The 26376-nt window shown below is 41.6% G+C and overlaps 1 protein-coding gene across 1 annotated transcript; it reads right to left on the bottom strand.

Annotated features, from left to right (window-relative positions):
• Positions 1–2407: 2407 nt before the first annotated feature.
• On the bottom strand, positions 2408–25964 carry fgfr4 (fibroblast growth factor receptor 4). Its single transcript, XM_041801580.1, has 21 exons — positions 25421–25964; positions 22809–23020; positions 16799–16986; positions 16560–16710; positions 16396–16446; positions 15097–15366; positions 14851–14940; positions 14582–14748; positions 14375–14498; positions 12539–12729; positions 12090–12228; positions 11760–11953; positions 11413–11558; positions 10946–11067; positions 10732–10842; positions 10170–10360; positions 7682–7804; positions 7050–7120; positions 6786–6923; positions 4482–4587; positions 2408–4072 (listed from the first exon to the last, which is right to left on the bottom strand). The coding sequence occupies exons 2-21, from the start codon at positions 22894–22896 to the stop codon at positions 3896–3898; spliced, it is 2838 nt and encodes a 945-aa protein (XP_041657514.1). The 5' UTR covers positions 22897–23020; positions 25421–25964; the 3' UTR covers positions 2408–3895.
• Positions 25965–26376: the final 412 nt, after the last annotated feature.

Genomic DNA, 26376 nt, shown 5'->3' with positions numbered 1-26376 from the left:
TTCAATCAATTGGATCTGTCTAATTAAAAATAGTACAGTTTTGACCACCAGCAGTACTAAACACAGCAAATCAAGGAGGGAGGACAAACAAGCATGTTTTACATGCACATTTTTTGCCTTGGGGAACACATTGGCAACTCAAAGAAAAAGGACCAACTTTTGGAGCCCACCATTTGAGAACCACTGCTGTAGTCTTCTCAGAGACTGACAGCCTCTAGGGCACAGGTGTCAAACTCAAGGCTCAGGGGTCCAAATCCAGCCAGCGGAACTGTTAAATCTGGCCTGCAAGATGATCTCATATTTCTGTTATAACTGGCCCATCAGTATAAGGTCTGCAGATTTCCTCAAGTATAAAAATGTGAACTTATCCTTGATGATTTAAGATATCCTTGTTAAGTCATAAAATCTATAAAGTGAGGAGTAAAAATATTTAGATAAGAAGTCAGGAATGTGGGAAAAGAAATTAATTTATGTTTTAATTTCACATTTTTAATTTAGCATCTCACAATTAGGACTCAAACTTAGGATTTTGACTTTGTATGTCATACTTTGAGCATTTCAACTCAAATTTTGATTTCTCATATAATATTTAGGACTTTTAAGTTTCATAATTCTAAATCTTAATTCATATTTTGACCTTTTTAACCAGTTGTTTTGTATTTTATCTCATATTTTCAACTCTAAACTTTGACTTCATAATTCCATAGTTGGACATTTTAGACTCACAATTTAAATTTTCAATCATATTTTGACTTTTAAACTCATGATTTTGACTTTCTTTCTAATAAATTTGCCTTTAAAAAAATGTGATTTTTCAATTTCATGTTTTGTCCTTTTTAAACCAATAAATTTACTTTTCTCAGATTGTCAGCCTTTAAACTTTACTTTTTTAACTTTTTAAATGTCAAATTAATTGATCATCAGTGCTAAGTTCTTTTTTCATATTTTATTACTGGTGAAATGAGGTTGACAGTTTCTGGTTAAAGGGTGACCCTGTTAGGCCCTCAGGTTAGACCTGAATCCAGAATCCGGCCCCTGCTGTGATTGAGTTTGACGCCCCTGCTCTAGGGCTAGCCAGTGGACCAATCACAGGGCTTGTAGTCTGAGTTGTTTCTAACTTACGGCTGTTTTTTCTGTTGTGCATGTTAGCTGCAAGCGTATACCTCTGCATGGGTCATAGTAGCGTAGCTCCAACACACAGGCCTAAATCAGGCCCTAGCTCAAAAATGAAACCTTACAAAGTGGTTGGGGGAAAACATCTGAGTAATTTAAGGATGAAACATGGCTGCTGTCATTTACTCATGCAGTTCGAGTTCATTTTTCTGTTTTTTGCACATGTAAGAATAAAAGACAAGCTATAAACAGAGGATAAGACAACAGGCCAAAAACATCTCTGGCTAGTCTCAACTGTGAGCATCTTTGTAGGAACTTTAAAATCATAAAAATAACACCCTGCTCTGAACCAGGATGTTTTGGTTTCCAACTTGAGTCTGGTTTTTCTCAGCCCTGACAGACTGAATCACCTTTATATACACAGAGACAGAGAGCTGCTTTATTTTAAATTATACTTTATTTCATATAAAAACAAAACAATAAACAAATAAATTAGATATTTCTAAAATAATTCTCTTGAGGAAATGTTTAAGAACATTGTGACTGTTTACAGTTTTGTACCTGGGAGAGGAGCTGGAATGTAATCCGGATACTCTGAATGTAAATGTAAGAGCTTCAGTCCAGAATGAGATTTCCTACACCAGCTGTCACATGATGATCAACAGCCTCAGATACAAAGACACGAGGAGACTCATGAATCCTTCATTGATGAAATGCATGACTGGGTTTTAACACAGAGAGGTGATTGGATGATGCATTTAAGGCATTTAGGGATAAACCTATTTTCTCTTGACGAGAAAAAAACAGGGAAATACTGCAGCAAACAAAGCATTTGTAAAGGCCACATTTTCACCCAAACAATCAAGTCGAATGGAAGCACATGCATGTCATCTAGTGAGGTTTTTACACCCACATTAGCTAAACTATCTTGAGTGTGGTCAGATTCAGGGGGTTGACTGGGACTCAGTTGGCATTCTTGCCCACAGGGGAGTTGATTTTTTTTTCCTGCAGCTGGTCCTGGTGGCAGCGGCCGAATCTGAATTAAGATTTGTAATTTAAAAGATAGCGTCTGCTGGGATAAAGATAGGGGCGTTTGGGAAAGAAGAGGAGACATTACCATAATAAGAGCCTCTTCATTTGCACACAAGCCCAAGCTATCCCCACAACAGCACCCCTCCCCTCCCCAAAAGAGCTCCCTCTAGTCTGCAGTCACACCCATTGAGCCTGCAAAGCCTTCATTGTCCGGCCGGGGCTGCGGACCTGAGGACCCCTCGCCAACAGATTGGGCTGGGTGACGGGGTTAGAGGCAGACAAAGGAGGGACCCCCCCCCCTTCTCTTCTATTTGAAATCAATCACACTGGCTTTCACATTCAGAGCCCCCCTCCTTTCTCCCTGTGCTCCTCTCCTTGTCAGCGCTGACAGTGGGCTTGAGTCCCCCTTTAAGGACGAGTCCCACCCTGGACACCCCGTCTCTGACCGAGCTGTTGTTAGACCAAGACCACATGACATTGTCTGATAGTTTACAAGGTTGTTCATGCATGTGAATAAGTCCGTCTGATGACCTTGGGGTCCTTGATTTTTCAGCTTTGGGAATGCAGATGTGAAATGTTTTGAAGGTCTTCGTCCAACAACAGCAACTAGATTCTTCTCATTTAACCACAAATTGTTTTCCTGGACCGGAGGTAGAAGCAATTTAATAAAAGTGGCGAATTGCGAGTTTCATTTCAAAATTTCAGGGTTGAAAAGTTGAAGCCAAGTTATAATATTTGACCGCATAAATTTACGGTTTGTGTTGCCAATGGAAAACAAGATTAGCGTTTTTATGTCGTCAATCAAAAACTCAAAATGCATAAAGTTTTAGTTGTAAATGTTGCCGATGCAAACTCATTTTTGACAGCTTAAAGTACGACCTCAATGCATCTTCACTTAAACTTAAAATCAGGTGATAATTTGCAGAGCTCATTTATAACTTGTTGGTATTTTGAAATGAAACTCGTCCATGAATGAAGCATGATAGTCATGACAGGTTTGGCACTTGAACACGATTAAATTCCTCTCTTCTTTTCCAGTAACCTTCATTTTTGTGTCGTTCAGAATAATTTATAAAAGGCAATCGTCTTTATGTCGTTGATATGTACATACAATATTTAGATATTCTAATATATTCACAGGAAATCGTAAATTCAGGCACTTCGCTGCCACTACAGCAACTTCTTAGCACAAAGAAATCCTGAGATTTAAGACTGTATTCTTTTTAAATAAGCATCACAAAAGTAAAATAATCTTATATAAAGAGATTTATATTTAACAATCAGTTTCTTCTTTTTATCATAGCAAAATAAATCTTTTCTTTCTTGTTAAAATGTCTTTATCAGCGAGGTTTCACGCCCCGGTTTAGTCTCCAGCTCACTGTCTGTCTGTCGTCTCTCCAAAGGAGACTCGATCAAAGAAAGCTTGTGAGGCGTTTAAGTACCAGGGTCTCTGTTGTGTTTAGTGCCGCGGTTTTTCCAACGTTACAGCTGTTCATGGGCACAGTGCCAGAGCTGAAAGTCCAAAGTACCACCGTTTGCTTGTCCTCTTTTCTTCCTCCTGTGATGTAGCCCACCGGCCTCAGTGCTCCAAGTGTTTCTATGTGTTTGTGTCTAAGGGCTTCGTCTGGCGCCATAATGGAGGACCAAAAACAACCTGAAACGCAGCGATGGATCTCTAATATGGCAGCCAAGAGTGTGTCACAAAAAGCCCAAAGTGGTGTTCGCTTCTCGTCGCATGCGTGCCTTTAGTTTATCGGAGCGCCGTCTTCATGTCTATCCGGGAGCGTACGTCCTGGTAGCCCAGGAGGCAGGGGTCGGTGGACAAGGCATCGTGGGTAAAAACAGAGTCGTTGTCAGAGGAGCAGGAGCTTGATGTGTCCTCACATGACGGCGAATACTGCTCAAATGGCGTGGACAGGTCCAGGTACTGAAGGAAAGAGAGGGTGTGCAGAGATTAGAGGAATGAAACAGCACAGTGAACAGGAATCTGGCGTGTTTCTAAACTGCTTATGTACATGGTGTTCCTTAAATGGCGTCCAGATGTGGTGAAAATTTATAATCTGAAGTGTAGACCACCAGTTATGTAGTGCGCTGCTTTGATTGGGTCAGATCAAAGATATATACATAAATATATAAATACAACTCAATCAAATGATCCAATAAATCAGAAAAATGCCAGCTATGTGTTTGTGTTGTTGTTTGTTGAGGAGTTTAAAAGCTCCTTACACTCTCACTCTAATGCACTGAAGACATCTGGACAGCAGATTGAGGAAAAGAGGAAATACAAGTGTGTGTTTTCATCTGTATGACTGCATGTGTTAGTGTTTGAAACCTACCTCGTCAGAGATGGACAGCAGCACCCGGTCCAGCTCCTCCACCAGCTGTTTGAAGGTCGGCCTCTGGGTGGGAACGGCGTGCCAGCACTCTCGCATCATCATGTAGCTGGAGAAGACAGCAGGTCCAACAATTAGCTTTCAGTGATGGTAAACTCCTTCAGAACATTTGGTTTGACAGTAGCTGTGCTTATTTAAGGGTATGGTGGAGTTAGATGTATATCTTTATATGATCCAGAGTGGTAGGATATGATACAACATGATACACGCTAATCAGTTTAACAGCACAGTCCAAAACAATAGGATACGGTATAATGCACAATGTACAACACAGTGCAGTGGGATAAATATGATAGAATAAGGTGTGTTAATGAGTGATATATCAAATGATCAAAACAGTAGGATACTATATGCCACCTTTATCTGTTTTTTTGCCACTTTTATGCTGCTTTTTGCTGTTTTCCCCTATTTTTGCCACTTTCAAACCATTTTTGCCACACCTTTCACTGATTTTTTTCACTTCTCACCTATTTTTGCCACTTTCTGCTCTTTTGTGCCATTTTTCACCCAGTTTTTGCAACTTTTATGCCGCTTTTGGCCATTTTTGCCACCTATAAGAATGTTCCTAAGCGTCTATTTCTGTATTTGACTAAACACTCACTTAAATTCTGTCTACCCGACTAGTCTTAAAGAGGAGAAAAGCCACAGAAAAACAGTCATTCATCAGCAGGTGTCAGTGGGTGTAATGTTAGCCTTATATACTCTCTACAGCAAGGCTAACATTACAAGCTAACAACGCCAGCCTTTATTTCCCTTTGTAGATTAATATCATGCTTTTATATAAATGGCCTCTTTTCACTTTGGGTGGAAGTTATTTGTGAGTTCAATACTCGACAGCCTACTCACCACTTCATTTCCATTTTCTTGTTTAAAAAACTGTCACACCGTGCTGTTCCAAATAAAAGCTAACCGCTAAGCCACCGCTACGCGTTCTCATGTTTACATCCGTTCAAATTTTGTATATTGTAATCAACATAATATTAGAAAAAAATAGAGCTGAACAATTTTGAAAAATATCTAATTGTGATGATTTTGACTCGCATTGCAAATTGGATAGGAATTGATGTATTGAAGGGAGTTCACATATTTAATAATAAAAATGTGCAAAAAGTAGGATTTTTGTACACATTCAAATATACAGTATATATAGTATACATTCAAAAAATTGCCTGTGGATGATTGCATGATCTGGAATGCATAGCACCGTTGCTGCAAAAAAAATTTTAAACTGCTATTTTGACACAAATTTCAGGTTAAAGAAATACTGCATCTTCTGTGATTTGAAAATTGCAGCAGGCTATATTGTAATTTAATCTAATTTTTGATTAATTGCCCTGCCCTAATTGTACAACATGTGTGAGCAACTGGGGGAACACATGCTACCCTCCCTCCCACTCAAAGCAGTCCTTAAGTCAATTTTAGATATATAAAAAATGTTAACATGAGGACAACCTTAAAAAAAACTGCCATTAAAACAAAAATCAGAAGAATAAAAAAAAAGTAAATTAATTTAATTTAGGGTTTATGTTCATTTTGCAATAAATTGTATTTGTTTTTGTAAAAACTCTTAGGAAATATTACTAAATACGTTCTAAAAAAATAGAAGTTTAAGTTATCTATACTTAAGATCTTGTAGCTATTGTGTTCATTGCATTAAAGTGGCTAGACTAGGCTGTTAAGCTGATTGGTATTGGCAGGATAAAAGTTAGAATGGTTAATTATGCTAGAAGCTTTATGTATTTGTTTATTTTGTTAGTGATTCTAATTGTCCTTTAGCTCTTTGGCAGTAAAAATAATATTAATCTGAGCCTCGGAGTGACCAAAGTGGCCCATCTCTGCTATACAATGTGATTCAGAATGATGTAATACGATGTGATATGATACTATCATTACGGTGATATGATAGGAAATATAACGATACGGCACAACAGTCTATAAAACCCAATATGCAATTATCTAATACAATATAATGCAATATCAAATTCTTCACAATACATTAAGAAAGTGCATTTGTTATTCCCTTTGGAGAAGTTTTTCTCGGACTCAAAGCTGCCTTTACAGTAGATTCAATAATTAAAAACATAAAATAACAATCCACTCATAGCATACCAATGAAAACCCCTAAACAACAAATCTTCCACGTTCCACATAAAGCACAACACCTACATAAATATGAGCACAACCATGATGCAGGCTCAGAGCATACAGATCTATAAAATGACTTGAGAAGAGGATTTGCTTGCTTACAGTTCATGTGTGCAGTTGGAGGGTTTGTCCATGCGGTGTCCTTCCTTCAGCAGCTTAAAGAGCTCCTCCACAGGGATGCCTGGGTACGGTGAGCCACCCAGTGTGAAGATCTCCCACATCAGAACCCCAAATGACCACCTGGAGGCAGAAAAACAGGAGAGGAATGGCATTTAGCTCGGAGTGTTTCATGAACTTTTGTTTCTGTTGTCTCAAAGGGGGATCTCCACAGCATTTTGTGATCTGTTTATGAAAAGTTAGACTTACACGTCACTCTGGTGTGTGTAGACTCTGTCAAACAAAGCCTCTGGTGCCATCCACTTCACCGGCAGTCGTCCCTGTGGAGCAAACACCAACACGTTAGAGCTCCACCTTCTCTAACCACAGCGGCTCACTTTTCATACTGACACGCTTTTTCTTTCTTTCGGTTACTGTAAAAGCTTTTTTTTTCCACACTCTGACTCTGTCAAGCCTTTCTCTCTCCCCCTTCCTCCCTCCTTTCCTTCCTTCTCCTCTTCTCTTTTCTAATTAAGTCCCATTAAGCCCACTGCCAATCAGGGGAAAACATCAGACATCTGTCTTGAGGGGTTTTAAAGCCGTAAAAGGAGCCAGACGGGCGTATCTGAACATGAAGGTACTTGGATTCTGTGATTGAACGATATGTCATGACACCTTATTGATCCCTGAAGGGGAATGTTTAAGTCATTTAAGAGGGTCAGATGTCAGGGAGGATGTCTGACACTTCAATAGGTCATCCACATATTATAGATGATATTTGATGCTGCTAATATTTACAGGGTCAAGCTTAAAGAAAATATGTTTGTTTTAACTAGAGGAAAGCAAAGTTACAAGCATGAAAAGTGATTCCTAAAAAATCCCTGCCACAATGAGTCACTTACGTTGGTGGTTTTCTTGTAGTAGTCGATCTGGTGGACTCCTCTGGCCAGGCCAAAGTCAGCGATTTTCATCACGTTGTCCTCTGTTACCAGAACATTTCTGGCTGCCAAATCTCTGTGGATGCACTGCAAAGAGAGAGAAGAAACCCTAAAGTTAGTTGAAAAATCTCTAGATTTGAAGATTAGCATTAAGTATAAATGTTAAAGGCTGAGAAGATGCCTGATTTTATTGTTTAAGCTGAGTATTTTCCTTCTTTTTCACTCCAAAGGTACAAATGACAGTCCTGCAAAAACAAAAAGTTTAAGGTAAAAGCTGCTATCAAAGGTTTTGCATTTTTGAGAAGCGCTTTAACTTGCAAGACAACATTTTCTTTTCTGTTCCAGGCCGTGGTGGTTTGGAGAGGTCATGTAAAAACATGAGACAGGGGAGGTAGAAATGATTCATGGCAGATTTTCTCCAAAAATGAGAAGACTCAGTCGTCTAAAGTCAACACACAGAGCCTCATTTTAGTGAACGCAACAAAATTAAAATGTCTTTATATAGAGAGCCGGGAGTTTGAAGAAAAAACAACCCTTTGGTAGGGAAAAAAGAAAGGCTCTGTTTGCCCACATTGAATGGATGTCATTAAGTTTATTTTGGTTTTCATTCGAAATAGACGTGGGATTTGTGGGGACGTGCGAAATGAACCAGTCTTGGTTTGTGGGTCTCCCCATAATGGAGGGTTACTTTCAGACTCCTGCATTCTTAGGAGGCTGCAGAGCCAGAAACCTGATGCCTACACCCAGACGACGATTCTGCTGCCTGTTTGCTAACAGATTTATGGCAGCATTAAAAAGGACAAAGCCCTGCGACAGAGGGATGGGCAGATGGATGGATGGCGGAGAGTAAACAGGGCTGAAGCTGCTGCAGCTTTCTGTTCAGGAATGCCTGTCTGAGACATCAGTTGGCAGACAAAGAGACGTGTTGATAAGATGCACACAGGCAGTTGTGCATGCTGGGAAAATGAAAGGAGTAAAAACAAGGGGGTGGGGATTGGAGGCAATAGGGGCAAACGGAGCATCACAAAGTACCGCTATGGTGACCTGCCTGGTCCAAATTCATTTATCAGAAGGCCAAACCCCAAACGCAAGAACTTAATCTTGATTACAAATCCCTAAAAGGCCAAAACATTGAGCTTAAAAGTCTAAAAAGTTCAGTATTTCACCTTGGACGTTTAACCCTTTGATTTTTTTTGTATCAATAATGGTCAGTATAATTTGGCTTTTTTTTTTTTTTTTTTTACCAAAAAAAAAAAAAAACTCTTTAATGTCAAAGTGAAAACTGATTTCTACTAAGTAATGTCAATTAAACTGATCTAATTCTACAGAGGTCCAGCCTATTGATGCTAGCTGTCTCATAATTAGTAAAATGTGGACCACCTGGGTGCAGTGAATGTGTCTCGGTGATTGTAGTATAAAGACACCTGTGTCTGGAAAGTCTTGTCACTGGTTAATCAGTATTCCTGGCTACCATTACACCATGAAGACAAAAGTTACTAAAAAGTGTAAGTCAGGGGATGGTTACAAAAAATTCAAAGGCATTATGAAGAAATGGACAGGCTATGGCACATGTGTAAATCTGCCTAGAACAGACCGTCCTCATAAACTGAGTGGGTGTGCAAGAAGGAGACTAGTGAGAGAGGCCACTCTGAAGGAGTAACAGCTGAGATGGGAGGGATGCTGCAGACAACAATTGCTGCCTGGGTTCTTCACCAGTCAAAGCTTTATGGGAGAGTGGCAAAAAGAAAGACACTGTTGGAGAAAACTCAGGTTCAATCTGGCCTAGAGTTCACCAAAAGGAATGGAGGGGACCCCATGGTCAAGTGGATCTGCTGGCTAATTTGGTGCCTACTGGCTGACAGACAGGACAAAGACACCATCCCCGCTGTGAAGCATTGTGGTGGCAGCATCATTCAGTGGGGATGCTTCTCAGCGGCAGGTATTGGAAGGCTTGTAAAGGTAAAATGAATGACAGCAAAATATAGTGCTGCTTATAAGTGCCCAGAAAAACCTTAACCAACAGTCCAGATATCATTAAGTTAGATGAGTTGGAGACTAAAGACTGAGGGTTGGTATGTGCCAGTATTTAAAGGGTTTTGATCAGATCTGTAAAAAATACATCCTTGTCTCCATTCTTAAACCAACTGTGAAATGCTAACAGTCAGAAATACTCCATTAATAGTCAGTTCATGTGTTAATCAGGTTTTAAGAAGTCCAAAAACCCCAAGTTCCTTAAACACATGGGGAAGTCTTTAAATGTGTTATGTAGCTGGATTGAAAACTTAAAGGAAAGTTTCTTCCATTTATAATGATATAAATCAAAAAGAAAGCAGCACAGCCCAACATAATAACAACTCTCTCATTGGATGGACTGACTAATAACCATAAAGGAGATAATCTGTGATCCTCTTCTTCTACTACACCTTGTTTCCCCTCATTAAAGTGAACGTACCCTTTTAGAGGCCAGGTACTCCATCCCTCTGGCCACCTGATAGGCACACGACAGCAGGTCTTTGAAGGTGAGCTGCTCTTCAGGCACCTTGGTCACATCAAAGGTGTAGTCCATGCCTGGGGGTCGCCGGGCCCGCAGGTACTCCCTCAGACTGCCTTTGGAGGCGTACTCCACCAGCACATACAGAGGGCCTGGGGGGGGGAGCACAAACAGGATGAAGGACCAGGGTTGTTTCTATTGTTGGTTTAGCCTGGAGGCTTGGGACCACCAGAGTTGAAACACTCTAAATTAGGTTGGTTTGTTGAGATTTACGATAAAAGCTGGGTGGGAGGAAGTTTAAGGAAAGGCATTGTTTGTTCTCTAAAAATTAGGGTGTGTGTCAAAATTACCATTTACAAGGAGGAAGAAATCCTCTAATCAATGATCTTATTATCGGCTCCAATGCAAAGAAAACCATCAATTTAATATAACTGACTTGGCCCTTTTCTTTTTACCCAAACTCACGGTTAAATCCAGATACACATGATTGAAATGAGGAAACAGTTATAGTTCAGAAGCTTACCATCCTGTGTGCAAACTCCCAGCAGGTTGATGATGTTCTTGTGTTTGTCCATCACCTTCATCAGCTCCATCTCTGAGATAAGGTCCGCCAGATCTTTGTCTGTGGCATCATCTAAAGAACAAATATATTTCATTTAGTAAACTGAGCCTCCCCAACAGACAACATACTTCAGCAAATCCCTAAAAGTATTTCTAGGTCTGTATTTTCCCCCTACCTTTGAGCATCTTCACCGCCACAGTTGTGGCCTGATCTGGAGCATCTTTGTTGATGCCGTAAGCCTCAGCTCTGACCACCTGACCAAAGCAGCCTTCTCCTAGAGGTTTACCCAATGTTAAACTAGAGAGAGAAACACAGAAAGTTAGCAAAAATAAGTATGTCTAAATGAAACTTTAGAAATCCATAATTTGGGGCTCTGGTTGCTCAAAGCATAGGTTGGGTTGTGCCAAAAATAGGCTGTGGGCTTGTTTCTTTTTAGGTCTACACATGATGCGGGACCTACAATGTTTAAATGAGTCTGGATTTCAGAGGCCAAACTAAACTTAGGGGAGAAATACTGTTATTGGTGCACAAAACCTCTCTTTAATCATCATTCATACTTACTTAACATATTCAAACGCACCTGTTTAATAAATCTCTGAACCAAATACAACAAAATTCTATTATAACTGGCAGATCACTTACTTCTCTCTTGGAAATTCCCAGTCAGGGTCATAGGGAAGTTCAAACTCCATGACTCCAGCCAGCATAGGTGAGCAGCTAGACGAGAGACGAGCCACCCTCATCAGAGAGGCACTGGACTTTCCAGACGAGTTAGACTCCACAGAGTACTAAAATAAGAGGGATATAAAACTTAAGTACAGGTATGAGCCCGTATAAACATTCAGCAAGGTTTTAGGTAAGATTTTAAGGAAATATGAACACATTTTCCTACACACATGTCTGGACTGTCCCTCGACCAAACTTTCAAGCATTTCAAGCAATAGTCCGAGACCATTCTAAGCAGCTTTTGGATGCATTGTGCCCTGTACCTGTCTCCGAAGAGGAAACTTTGAGAGCTTCTGTACTGGCAGGGCATCAAACGGCTCCCTTCTTGGATGGACCTGCATTCGGCACAACACCACGATGACGATGGCCATGATCAGGGCCAGGAAACCACAGGCATAGATGATGATGTCGGTGTACTTGGTCTCCATTGTGTCCATGGCATCTGCTGCTTCCTCTTCTATGGGGAAGGAGAAAATTGTAAGAAAAAGTAACAGATGCGGCGGCTGTGCTGCTTCAAGTGTTATGAGGCTGCATCAATATGCAGATGATGCACTTGTTTATCCTGCAGCTCTAAAATTGAAGTCTTTATCTACCTGAGATAACAGTGAGCCATGCAGACTGATGAGCAAATCCGATTGAGTTTCCAGCCAGGCAGGTGTACTCTCCTGCATCCTCCATGGTGACTTTGGACAGGTAGAGGACCTCCACATCTGACATGTTCAGACTGCCAGTCTACAAAAACAAAGGCAGAGAGGGCAACATTAGTATTCTGCACGCAAATCCAGGTTCCAAGTGCAGGCTTTGATTGTTTTTGACAGTTCAAGACTATCCTTAGGAAGCTAATGCATATTACTGGATGCTTTACTGGCATCTTTTTGGCATGAAATCAGTTTTAAGACCACAGTAAAGCTCCAAAAATGGAAATGGGAGCAGGTAAGTTCACTCAAACATGGATTTACCAGTCTGGTTGAAATTAAGAGGATTTTTTCCATGTAATGTTTTGTACTTCTTAATTTCTTTCAGTGTCAGGACTTTGACCCACCTTAAGGACCTGAACATATGGCGTCCCATCATGACCATAACGGCTGCCATTCCTCTCTATGTGTTTGAGCCATTGAATGTGAGGTTGGGCGTCGCTGTAGACCTTACAGTGGAACTGGACATCGCTGCCCACCACTGCTGTTGTGTTTGCAGGTAGACCGGCCTGCAGGATGGGCCTGTGTGGGGACCGCTCTATATTAGGAAGAAAGGGAGAAGGTGTTAAAGATGAAGGATGGCTTTAAACTTAGGGCTTAAAGGCTTTTCCCTTTCTCAGGGCAGTAGTTTAAGGGTAACACAGGGACATGAAGAAAGAGATTTTACTGATCTGCCAAGCATTAAGTCTAAGAAATCCCCCTCTCAGCAGGAGTCCATGTAGCAGGACAAACATGAAGAACACTGGAGTCATTGAAAGCTGTGGCTAAAAACATCCAGATATTTGGCTGTTTAACAGCCAGCCAACATGACTGCTTTGTACACAAACATCTAAAAATACCAAGCAAATGTTGCTATCACCAATAACATGTTTATATTCTTGCAACAAAGCAGAAAATGTCATTTTGGGTTGAAAATGGGCTCTATTAGCGTGTCTCTTTGTCAGCTGGTTGCCGGCTCTCTTTGATCTGTGCTTACTCTCGCTCTCTGATCTCGTTAACCATCTCGTTAGTCCTCTCCCCCCGTCAATGGGGACGGAAACTGACCCCGTGATGGACGGGAAGCGAACAAATGAACAAATAAACCGCAGTCCTCCTCGATCCCCTGTCACAGGTCAGGTAGAAAACTGATGTAGACGCCTGACCGTCCACATCCTTCCTAAAACGGCCGACGCCAGTCGCCCCTGTCACCCTCTGTAACCCCCCACCCCCTTCAGCTTTCTCCTCCCTCTTCCTGTTTTTTTTTAATATGATTGTGACAAGTGAGGTGCTCACCAATAGCTGGAGGAAACTTGGTACATCAAAGCTCCAAATGGACCTGCACACTGCAGTTATACAGTTAAACTTCTACATATGTCAGGTGTGATCTCTGCACTATAGAAAGTTGGGCTTTTGTCATGTGTTAACCAATATGCACATGGAGGCAACTGATTTCAAAAATGACTTAGTCTTAAAGACCTTCTACTGCACTTCTAGTCAAAAGACTAAGACACTAGCTATGCCCCTTTAACCGCTTTTCGCCCTCCTTTTGTCATAAGAATGCGTCTAATTGAAAAAGTACAATACTGTCAACCAAATAAATCTTGTTAGGAAAGCCACAGATATGTGCCTACTCTTTGATATCTTTTATAAGAGCCACAGGTGCTGGCTCCTGTGTAAGAGTCAGTTTCCTTTCTTCCATTTATGTTATTATTCAACCCCCATTTAAAAAGCCAAAGTGGTACCAAATAAAGAGTTGTTTGGGAGCTAAAAGACCAGCTCCTATGGCTGAGCTAAGACAAATGATCCAGATCTCTAATGGGTTATCATCCAAACGAACACAGCTGTGGAAATACAAGCATGTTCAAGGGCTACGGTACCAAATAGTGCCAAACAGTACTTTACCAAACTGGACCACTTGGTGGAAACTGGACGTACATGAGGCTTGTCTGACACCACTCGTCCAGGTTTTAGTCAGGGGTTTTGTAATTCATGTTTGCTGTTGATGTTTCTCTGTGAGCGTTTTGCTTTTGTTCTTGAATGTGTCATCACTTTTGGGACTCAAAATAACTAGCTTTTATTCCTACAATTTGAATGGATGGCACAGCCATAAATGGTACAAAACTTTGGCATTTTGATCTATACAGAAATCACGTCTTTGCTGTGATATGAAGTCATCTGAAAACAACCTATAGCTCAAAACTTACCGAGGACATCAAGGACATAGCTGTGAGAAATGGAGCCATATTTATTCTCCACCACACAGGTGTAGTTCCCTCTGTCTGAAGGCACCACGCTCTCCATCACCAGACTCCAGTGTTGGTGTCTCAGCTGGACAAGAAAGCACAGAACAACATCAGCATGGGCATAAACAAAGCTAGAACTCTTTCCATTAAAATACCATCCTTCCTCACCTTGATGCCTCCAATGCGATGCTCCCCTCTAAACTCACGTCCATTTTTAAGCCAGCGGATGCTGGGCATGGGGCTTCCCATGGCGGGGCATCGGAACTTTACTGTGTTACCTGCAGGGACGGCGTACAGCTTCTTCTCCATGCGCTGGGTGTGGGTCCAGTAAGGACCTAAATAAATAGACACAATATGTCTTAGTCAGATGGAATTATACTAAAAGACTGAATAGACTGAATAGACTGGATAGACTGATTAGAAAAGGAAAAACACACCTCTGGAGAAGTAAACCTGGTCGTTTTCAGTCTCGGCTGATGAGTCCTCCAAGCCGTTATCTTCATCGTCATCTCCAGAACCCAAAGAATCTGACAAATAAGGGCAACATGAGGAGAATTTTATGTCATTTAGAACCAAACGAGATGCGAATATTCATACCCAAGACACTAGATTCAGTCTCTATTGGAATTTTTCTAAAGAAAAGACAAATAAAAAGGCACTGAAATAGTTAGAAGTGTCCCTACCTGCCACAGTGATGGTGAAGTTCCTCACAGGCTCTTTGGATCCCCGGAGAACACAAACATAAACACCTGAATCCTCGTATGTAACGTCTGTGATCTCCATGATGGCACTGCGGATCTGGATTCGTGGTGTGGGCACAATCCGAATTCCCTCCTTGTACCAGGTCACTGCCATCCCGGGCCGGGTGCTCATGTCACAGCGAAGTTTCAGGACGTTTCCTGGCTCTAACAGAAGATGCTCTGTGGTGTCTTCACTCAAGTCCTCCAGAACATCTGTGAAAACCAAAGAGATGGATCCAGCTATGAGAATTTTTTTTCTACTGTTTTTTCTTTATTCTCTCTCCTTTTCTTCAGCCAGTCAGCAGGTTATTTCTTCATCTCCATTCTTACTCAAGTACCATCCCCTCTGCCATGACCTTTAGCTTCTCACCCCCTTTATCTCCCGCCCCCACCCCTATGCACACACAAAGAAATTACCATAGAGACCAGGAGGCCTAACAGATCCAACCCCCCCTCCTCACACTCTCTCCTCCCTTCCTCCTCCTCCCAACACTTGCTCACTCAAAAAAAAAAAAAAAAAGAAGAAGAAAAAGAACAGAGAGGAAGAGCGGCTGAGGCTAATGAACATGTTGCAGCGTGACAGTGGACGGAGAGCAAATCTGAGGGGCGGTGAAGGTTCACTGAAGATCTAAGTGAGCGTTTGGAGGAGAGAAGTTCATTCTAGACCGGGGAGGAGGAGGAGGAGGAGGCACGTAACGAAGCCCACACAGATGGTCGCCATACCATCTTAACCAGTTTACAGTGCTTCCTCTTCTTCTTTTTTTTTTTTTTTTTTTTTTTTTTTGTCTGAATGTAAAGGCATTCCTGAACATGCACACTGGAAAACTTCAGACAGGCTGCCCCTGAAATCTTCCTGATTTAACTACTAACACATTACAACCAGAAGCTATCACAGTCTGATGGTGGTGGTTGTGGAGTTTGAGGAGGTAGGACCCAAAAAAACTGGAGCAGAAATGACCAGAAGGTTGGGCTTTGTATCAATGCCACATTTAGTTTGCAAATTCAATATAAGCAAAAAAGGTGAAGAAGAAAAAAACGGTGATCGGTGACTTTGAATTGGTTTTTATGATATATATTTTTCAACATCTCAGGAAAATTTTAAAAGGAGCAGTGATGGACTGAGATTGGACAGTAAAGCCTGAGTTTAATGTGATTAAAAATCTAGTGCTGCAACTTTGGACCTCAATGCATTAATGCTGACAGCTCCAATTTAAACCAAGCAGTAGTGTAAAGTTTCTGTACCTGGGGGGATTTCAGCAGCAGTCATGTCCACAGTCCGGGAAATGATCGTACCTGTGAAGGGCAAAAGTTGAAGTAAGGAAAAGGTTTTCTTATGTAGTGCAGAAGTCTTAAGAAGCTTCCTTTTAATGGTACAAAAACTGCTTATACATGTCTAAAGTTCTCACCAGGCAGGACCTCGAGCCATGCAGACTGCATGGCCTGCACCGTCTGCCCCCCATGGGTGCTCTCAGCCATGCAGATGTACTCTCCGGCATCCTCAAGGGTGATGTTGGACAGATGCAGAGTGTTCAGCTTGGATGCATTGTTCTGCAGAGGCTGTTTAAAAAGGAGATCATTTAACACCTTATAGATAAAAATAGGCCCACACTTCACTGTTTAAAACTGTGATGTGGTCACTTCTCACCGTCAGAGCTTTGAGCTGAGCCTGTCCTCCTTGGCTTCGTCCCGCTGTGGCCACCTCTGTCTTCAACCACTGAACCTTCGTGGAAGCTGGTCTGTGGATTTTACACACCAGTTTGGCCTGACCACCCACCACCGCTGTCGTGTTTTCAGGGTAACCTGGGGCAATCAGAGGCCTGGAGACACGAAGATCTAGAAGGAAGAAGAACAAATAAATCAGATTTGGTGGCTTTTATCCCCCTTACTGCAGAGATTTATTTTCATGGTTTACTCTAAAGTTATTATGCTACCCAAACCTCCCTTCCTTTCGATCTTTGCAAACTTTTCTTGACTGATTTTACTTGCAGATTTGAGTTTTTCTTTAACACAGATTTCAGAGCCCAAGGTCTCACTGAGCAACAACAAGCATCCTTGCTCTGAACACGGCCTAAGTGAACAAGGCCAAAATTGTGAAAACACACAGTGCAGTCTCAGTTTACCTCTGAAAGGTCCCGCTACAGAAGTTCACAATGTTCCCGAACGGCCGGTGTCATTTAATGCCAGCAGGACCAGCAGATAGAGTGCCCTGATAACCCGGCAACTATGGTGTCACCATCAGCCACAGTGCCATCCATTCAGTGGGTCACTCGCCCATTTATGCGCTCGCCCACTCACTTGTTGGAGCATATGTGCGCCCTGGACGGAGGACCTCGCTCTCTGCTCAGTCACTCAGAACAAGCAATTTTCCAGGGCAATTTTCTGACTGATTGCTTCCTGCGATCACGCTTAGTGAAAAGGCAATCTGTTTTCTTGTCCGAGTGAAGTGCTGCTTTTTTTTCTTAATCGCACAGAGAACAAGTAGAGGTGACGATTGAGGAGCAAATGCACATCGACTAGTGGAAAATAAGGAGCTGTAATTGCTCAGAATGGCACCCAGTGAATGAAGAATAGAGGTTACAGTGCAAACATAACCATGAATTAGTCTGCCTAATCGAAAAACTACAAAATGCAGCATCTGAGTTTAAATTAAGACTGCAGGACAAAATCAGGCTGCTTTTTTCTTTTAACAGAGCAAATTTGAGAGCAGTAAAACTAACAGCCAGCAGTTAACACACACACTAAGTTAAAGCCACGCTAATGAACTTGCAGAGACAGGGACGGTGCCCGGGAGTTGAACTCGCGGCAGAGTGTGAATTGTCACCCAGAGGCGAGGGGGCAAACAAAACACAACACAACACAAACAAACCGCTCGGATGCTCGAGCCAAACAAGCAGTCAGCCAGCCGGCCGGCTGCTCAGGCAGGCGGAGGAGTCCTCAGTGGAAACCAGTATGGACAATGAAGAGGCCTCAGAGCAGCACAGCGCTTCAGGAAGTACAGTAGGCAGTGCTGTGGTGAGCATACTCTGAATTTATCCCCACATTTGCAAAGGATAATCACACTGTGTTAAAGGCATGTAGGACCGTCTTAGTTTTAGAAAGGCCTTGAGTATTTGCTCATTATCACTGAATTTCTGCTGCTTAAGGAGAAAGGATCATTACAAAACTAACAGCCAAAGAAGAGCCAACTGTAAAATCACCACCGGCCTGCAGACACGACCATGCATTTAGACTTAACTTTTCCACACTCCTCCACATTGCTGGAGGTTAATGCATCTCAAACCAGTATTCTTCTGCACCCAGATTACATTTTTGTTTCCCTGACATTCTAGAAAAAGGGGTTTAGAAGTGGGTATATTCTTTGTAAGTGCTGCACAGGTGATATCAGGCTGTTCAGGTACACATTCACATTAAAGACTGCACTCAGTTGTATTGGTTTACAACAGTGTAACTGTTACTCTTTGCCGAAATCTTTTATTTAAAAAAAAAAAAAAACAAATTCTAGTTTTATAGTTATTTTGAAAGCAGTACTGTTAAAAACTCCTTATTTTTCAAATGCTATTTAATCTTTGCATGTCTTGAGATGCACACTCCAAAAGTAACATTAATCTCTGCATTTCCTTGAGAACCAAGCAAGTAGATTTGTGATACCATTTATGCATCATTGCAATTACACATTAATGCTAAATCATGCAGCACTACTCTATGCAGACTAGAAAAGACATGGTCCTACTCGGTGTAACTGCAGAAACCCTGCATCACAAAAATGACTTTAAAAAATCAATTTATAAAACAATGTGTAGTAGTTCTAGGCCTTAACAAGGACTTTAAAAAAACTATCTTAGTAAGTTTATGTGCCAAAATTCTGCACAAAATACACCTCATTATGCTTAATTTGAGTCAAATTCTTACACCAAGTCCACACAAATATTCTATTCTGTGATACAAAATGCAAGAATAAAGCTTGATTAGTTGTTTGTGAAAATATCTGACCATGCAGCTAACAAATTTTACAAGTAGATTGCACAAAAAGGCCATTTGGATCCAATGACTTGGCATTTATGTCTTTAAATGAGATGTTTATTGGACTTAAAAGTGGATGTTTTTGACAAGAAATTACAAATGCATTTGCAAAGTTTGGGGTTTTCCATGGTAAGCAGTGGTAGTGGTAAATCAGCGCATGATGCATGTGAAAGTAAGTTTTAAACCGACAGTGACATTGAAACATCTACTCCTGCGTCTCATGAAGTCTGGACTTGTCTAGAATTGGTTCCTTTTTAATCCCCTGACAAATAAAAAGCCTTACAAGCCACAGAAAGTCATTCAGCGCAGCTGAAAGCTCTATAAGAAAGCTAATAAGTTCAGAATGTTTTGTTAAATTGTCATTCTGTGGTCAGGATTCAACATCAGCATCAAAGTTTTCAGCTGCGACTGGTTCAGACTGAATGTTCTGGCATGTTTTTGGTCATGTTTAATATGGCCATGATTGCATTTAATGAATGGATGCTACATTTGTTCGCATCCATTCATTATCTGTTCAAACGGCAGCGAGTAGGTTTGCCGCTCAGAGGTCAAACTCCGTCCACAGGCGGCTCTGGACTGAATGTTCGGCCTGACCAGCAGATGCACTCCTAAAAATATGCCAACCCACTTATTTCTGCGCAGAGACCAAAGCGAAAGACGGCATTCTTTGGCACAATCTGATCGTCTTTATGTTGGAAAGAGCTCACTGTGCAGGGACACAATTAAAAAAGACACAGCATCACAGCCATACTTCAATCTCTCATATCAGCTTCTATCAAATCCTGTTTTTAAGTCTTATATTTGCCACTGTGTTTGCTTTGTATGCATGCAGAGCTGCAGACAGCACTCGGAGTAAAGCTGCTTTCTAAAGTCTGTAATGATGTGGCAGAAAACGAGACTTAAAATACATTTCCTGGAGGAGGAAGAAAAAACATTGGACAAGTCAGACCTCTGCATTTAGCAGCATGTGGTGTGTAATGTTAGAAGTATAATTATATCTGAGGAACGAGGTGATTTATTTTCTCTCTGAGTTTTTATCAGATTAGGAACATGACAGAAAGCGCCCGAGGACTGAGAATAATTGAAATAGTTTTATAAAAGCTGTGTGAATTACACTGTAATTGCTGCTTTTCTTTCTGATGTAACTGCACTTATACTTTATTGAAGAGCTGCTTCAGGAAACTGTTTATTGAGGTTGCTGATAATAATCATGTATCTGTTACACTTGAAGTACAAAAGGGTTGCTTGTGGAGACAAAGGCTTGATTTTATTGGGCTATGGCTCATAAAAACTCTTCTGAATAGAATGTTTTTGGCAGGGAACTGAAAAATTACATTCATAGTTCTACTTTGACAAATGTTTGAATTTGACTCGGTTCTTGCAGCCACAGATTCAAGGAGAAGATAAAAGATGCACCTCTACAGCTGCAACCTGCATGTCTGACAACCTAACCATCTCTCTATTATCAATCCTGGTTTTCCTTTTTTCTCAGTTTTAAATCTTCAAAAACTTTAAAAACATGGGAGATTATTTCTCTTCCCATAATCCTCTGAGTGCACAAACTAGCCCAGCGCTTCTCATCTGGTCTAGCACCACAACCCACCACCACCTCCTTAACCACGAATCACCACAAACATTTCTCACATTTTTTCTATCAGAACCAAACATTTTAACAAAAATGGGACTGTTTGGACTTGAGATGGAAGAAAAATATGTGCCAGAACAAAGAGATGGAGGCATACCTTTCAAAATAAAAGCACTTCATTGATTTCTGTGGGTATTGAGAACCAAAGATATAGACAGTGTGAGAAGGGGTTATTTTTTCAGCGTCTTGAGCCATCATGAGATAGCTTTAGTGTCACTGGACCTCCAGTAATAGCAGGGTATAACTAAAAAAAAGTGTCTGGTAAGTGTAGGAATGATATGATGACCTGTAATGTTTCTGTATGCTCTGCTATTTAGAAATGTGCATAAATCATACTAAGTTTTAGCAAACCCATATCATGCATAATATCTAAATCATGTATATTATGGTTTGTGCCAGAGGTTCTCAACTGGTCTAGCCTCATGACACACTACCATCTCCTAATTTAGACTCAAATTTAGCAGGTTTACTTAGAAAAGTGGCTGGGAAATGATCAATTAAAGAGGACCCAGAATAGATCCTTGGGGAACACCATTCTCCATAAAAACTTTGCTAATGGTGATTATTTCTCTCTAATTTCTTGGGCCGTCGGTTCTCAACTCTTCTTGTGTGACAACCCACTATGATCCACTTAAAGCCAAATTGCAACACAAATTTCTTACATGTTTTAATCATATCTAGATGCTTTTAATAAGAAATGGTACACTTTAGACTTGAGATGAAATAACGGAGCAAAGAGATTACATCCTTTAAAATAAAAGCATATATTTTTGACACATATTCTTTTTCTGGCTCACACTGAAAAATTGGAATTATGGCCTCCTTAAGGGCAACGCCTTAGTCCAGTTGAGAACTAAGGTGTTGGACAACTTTGCAAGACAATGAGACCACCACCTGAAGCAGCTAGGGCTGGGCAATTAATCGAAACTTAAATTAACTTGCATTCCTTCAACTTCAAAGTGCATTTTAAGGACTGGATTTTCATGTGTGGAATATCAGCATATCGGCAACTCCAAATCATGCATCCCTGGTTTGACAGTTACAATTCGAGGTCTGGGGTAGTAGGGAGCACAATCTTGAGGATTATTGGGACGAATAATCGTTAGCGACAGACCTTGACTCTATGCACGCTTGGTTGTCAAAGGGGGCAAATCTGGCCTGAAATCAAGCTTAGAATCTTGTTGCATGTGGCCATCTTTAGATGCTTTTTGGGCCCCTTCCTCCTGCACACTGTCATCTAAACACGCTGGGTCCTGCAGCACCAAGCAGAGCCGCAGGGACTGAGAAGATACAGCTTCTGTGCTGTATGCCTTCAGGGGAAAACAATCCACTTCGTCTTTCATCGATCTACTCAAAAATGCCACCTTAACTCCTTTAATTAGAGCCAAACTGGTGCACTCAAATGGAAAGAGAGAGATGTGATTTTTCCATGCCAGGCAGATGAATCTGCAGCTCAAACTGTCGCTTACAGTCATACTCATAGGAAACACTTCCATGGGCACTATCTAACCTCTTACATTGACTTCCTTCTGTAAAGCATGAATGAAAAAAGCCCCTTTGCCCCCCTCCTCTTCCTCCTACAGCTGGCATGCAGCCAGGCAGATTTACACTTCCGAGCCTCGGGGCCTCGGACGGATCAGGTAGCGCAGTTTACGGCAGCAAAAACACTGAGAGCTTTTTTTTCCCCCTTCTCCCCCTTCTTCCTCCCTCCATCCAAACCTTGACTGCAGCCTCTCTGTCATTTTTCCTGTCACCTTGACTTCCTCTGTGGCCACGGCTGCCAAGAAACTGACACTTTCTAACAAGGGAAAGTGGTCAGATTGTAACCTTAACGGATCCGATTTCCACTAAATGTCTGAGCGAACCCTCCGCACCAGACGTCTAACTTTTACATAACACCATCCTGAAAGGGTTAGGAAGGAAATTAATCTGAAAATGATAAGATATCAGAGCACATTCCTCGATGTTTGATGGTTTGAGAGGATCTTACCTTTAGTTCTTCCTTCCTCTATGGCCCTGGCTGAGACTTTGTCCGTCAAACACAGCAGGAGAACGCAGAGCGTGCAGACCCAGGCCATCTTCTTGATGCGATGTTCTGATTCAAAGGTATAAAAATCTGTATTTGAAGCCTGGGATTGGCCTCACACTCCAGTCCCTGGCATTGGGAACTCCAGAAACCCACAAAGTCTCTAAAAACGGATCCTGCAGAGACAAAAATCCACAAGGGAGACGGTTATCACTTGATCAGAAACTTGATTCTTCACTTTCTGGATCTGCTAAAGACACAAACTTTTCTCTTCAGGTGTCAGAGAGAACAAACTAAACTCATCCCAACAGTCAGCAATCCTGTTTTGACTGTGAGCAGCTGTACTCGTCAGCAGATGTCCTGCTAACTGTCCCGCTCGTCCTCCTCACATTGTCCAGGCTCTCCTGCGTCATGAATAAGGAGCAGGGCTGTTACCGCCTGTTGTTTGTCAATGGATGGCGCTCAGTCTGGCCCGGGATAATGGGCCCTCACTAGAAAAACACTTGAAACTTGCCAGGAAGCTACAGAATCTGGAGGAGCGGCGGCAAGAGTCGACTCGCAGCTGATGGTGGAAAACACTAGAAGCAGCTGAAAACAAAATATGACTAAAAACAGGCATCAGAATACTGATTCTTCACTTTAAGTGCTACCTTTACTTCTTACTTGGAACTGCACAAGTCTAAGTGCTGCAACTGAGCATTTACTGTCAAGCCTATGAATAATCAGACCTATCTTTGCAGAAAAAAAGCCTCTTAAAGTGTCGCAAAATCTCAAATCCTGACTTCAAATGCCTATTTTTGTTGGACCAACAAGGAAACCACTAAAATGTGTTTTATTTTCACAGCAAATCAAAAGAAGTCAGCATATTTCACAACTGTGTTGGAGCCAGGGTTTAGAATCTGTTTGGCAATTTTAGCCTTAATTTATTGCCAAAATAAACATCCAAGAAACATGACTAAATAAGCGTTCCTATCCAACACTCCAGCTCTTATAATCTTATCGCTAAAGATTTAAGCTCAGCTGCTCACTGTTACAGGAGATGACAGCAACTTTGAAACAGTGGTTATCATCTGGTTAAGCCTCTGTTAACTCATTTATGAGAATTTTTGACTCAAATTTTTGATGTTTTCTGAACAATCGGATGTACTGATTAAAAAACGGCACAGCTGGAGCCTCATGCAGTACAAAACATGTGAAAAAAAGACCAAATATAGGACTTAAAATTGATTTTTGGCACATTTTAGATTCGAGGATCACACTTGCAACCCACTTTTTGCCCACCAGTTGAGAGCCACTGCTTCAGACATTAAAGATGCCATTGAAATAAAAGTTTAAGAAGTTTTTCCAACCTCCATAAAAATTAATCTCTGCAACAGTTTGCCATCTTCAGCGGCATCTTGAGTCCACCTAGATCCCAGGAGTGAATGTGGATCTAGTTTTACTTATTTTGGGTATAAATGCTGCATAAAAAAGATCTTTAAATCAAATCTAAGTAAAGCCTTTCATTATGAACTACCCCTGCAGACTAACCATAAACGCTGTCAGCCGATAAGAGCGCTAAAGGTACAATGCTGCGATTTTTCTGCTGAGAGTCGAGCCAACTGCGCACAGGCGCCAGACCCTGGTGTGTGCGCTCCATGCATGCAGGCCGCGCCCACGCGCACACACACACAAGCACCACACAGCGTTTAAAGAACCAGCCTGCTGAATGAAACGTATTCTCTCTCAATTAAGGTCTGGAAAAAACACTTCTGCTGATTCCGCTGCGCACTGCTGCGTTCAGCTTGATCCAGAAGGTTGCCATGATATTTTATGCCACATAAACCCCTCTTTTTTAATCGTTACACTCTAGTATTACATATAAAAGCCGCTGTACATTATACGGAGATGCCAAAACATCGACATCTTTATAAAGTAATAGGTTTACATTAAATTCCCGGATCACTTGTTTTCACGTGTGATCCAAAATCAGCCAATTAGCTCGATCGATTTGCTTGAACCTTCTTAAAATCTTTATATAAAATCATCCCAAACTGATCCATTTTTTAACATCAATTTGAGGTTTTTCATGCAAAAATCTGCCCCCATGCCTGGCGCCAAATTATCAGCTTTTTTCCACGGTTAAAAATCACGAAAACTGAATGTTTACTAAAAGCATATAGGCATACATGTGATCCATGGTCTGCTTGGGTTCAAACTCCACTCTGAGCGACATAAACAGACTTTTCTCCTGACATGTAGATGGTTCAACGGCTGTAAAACTTAAGTTTTATATCAAGAAAGTCTCTTAAAATCACAATTTGGCCTGACTGTATCGAATAAAATCTCTACTCTAAAATGCAAATGATTAATTGTGATATATAGAGACACTTCATTTAAAGGAAAGCTTCTAACTTTAAACCAAAGAAGTGAAATCACTTCACTCCTGTGGTGAACTTAAGGCTTTAAGTTGTTAAAAAATGAGGCTTTCGTGCGTAAATCTGAGTCGTAATCGTACCCAAACAACACCATGCCTGCTGAAAATGAATGACCAACTCTCCAAGAAGCTCCAGCTGTCTCAGTCTGTTTTCACCCACCTTTCCTCCCGGTCCGTCCGAGCAGAGATGAAGAGGAGAAATCACTCCTTATCCCGAGCCACTTTTGAGAGCCTCATTTGGAGCGTTAGGATCTCCTCTGTATCCCTCTCCAAATCAGCCTAAAATCTGAGGTGAAATCAGTTTATAAATCCATCAAAAACAGCCTTCCTGGATCATGAACGACAGCTGCCGGGCTCTCTCTCTACTAGTGACCGGTGGAAGAAGCTGTGTGATCCCGCTGGGCAAAGTCCATTACAGCCGGGCGCTCAGGGAGCTAAATCCATGGGGAGAAAAGAACCCAAGACACGGAGCGAAAATGTGGGAAAAGAAGTCCTTTATCGATGTTGGCAAAAGTGTGAAAAAGATCCAGAAAGAGAGGGTGGTAAAACGTGCTCCGTGGTGTGGAGTCCCGTCTTGGTTTGACTGTATTCTTGGCTAACTCTTTCCGTGCGTCTTTACGCAGCGCCTCCGTAAGTTCTCCTCTCCTTTATGAGTATATTCCGGTGAAATTTGCCGCTGAAATGTGGAGCTCAGCCTCCTCTGTTCGTTTCTCTTCAACAGCGAAGACCGAGAGAGAGAGACTGCGTCCTGCTCTCAGCAGCTCTCCTACAGCACTACTGCTCCTCTACTGCCGGCAGTCACAACAACAATGGTCTGAGAGCGGCCAGGGGAGCAGGAGGAGGGGAGAGAGAGGGGAGGGGTGCGCTTCTGTTACCCACACACACACACACACACAAACTACCCCCTTCCCTCCAAAGAGCTGGCAAATAAAACCCAAGAGCCTCCCCCTCCACTCCACAGCGAGCTTAAGTTGTCCTGAAATCAAAAAAATTACCAACAAACTTTTGGGGTTATTTTCCACATCTCATTACGCGTGCCAAAGCATCCTCATAAATCACCGTATGAAAACTTTTAGTGTGAATTTTTTATGACGCCTCATCATTTATTGCGGGTTT

The sequence above is a fragment of the Cheilinus undulatus genome, linkage group 12 (genome assembly GCF_018320785.1).
Source record: "Cheilinus undulatus linkage group 12, ASM1832078v1, whole genome shotgun sequence".
Lineage (NCBI taxonomy): Eukaryota > Metazoa > Chordata > Actinopteri > Labriformes > Labridae > Cheilinus > Cheilinus undulatus.
The sequence above is the reverse complement of the archived record's forward strand: the minus strand, read 5'-3'. Positions and strand labels throughout refer to the sequence as shown.

Excerpts from the sequence above, each read along its gene's own strand:
- fgfr4 (XM_041801580.1), bottom strand. The coding sequence starts at position 22,896 with ATGGCCTGGGTCTGCACGCTCTGCGTTCTCCTGCTGTGTTTGACGGAC. Across the intron at positions 16,447-16,559 it reads ATGGCTCGAGGTCCTGCCTG|GTACGATCATTTCCCGGACT; the intron begins GTGAGAACTTTA and ends TGCCCTTCACAG. Across the intron at positions 7,121-7,681 it reads ACTACAAGAAAACCACCAAC|GGACGACTGCCGGTGAAGTG; the intron begins GTAAGTGACTCA and ends TTTGCTCCACAG.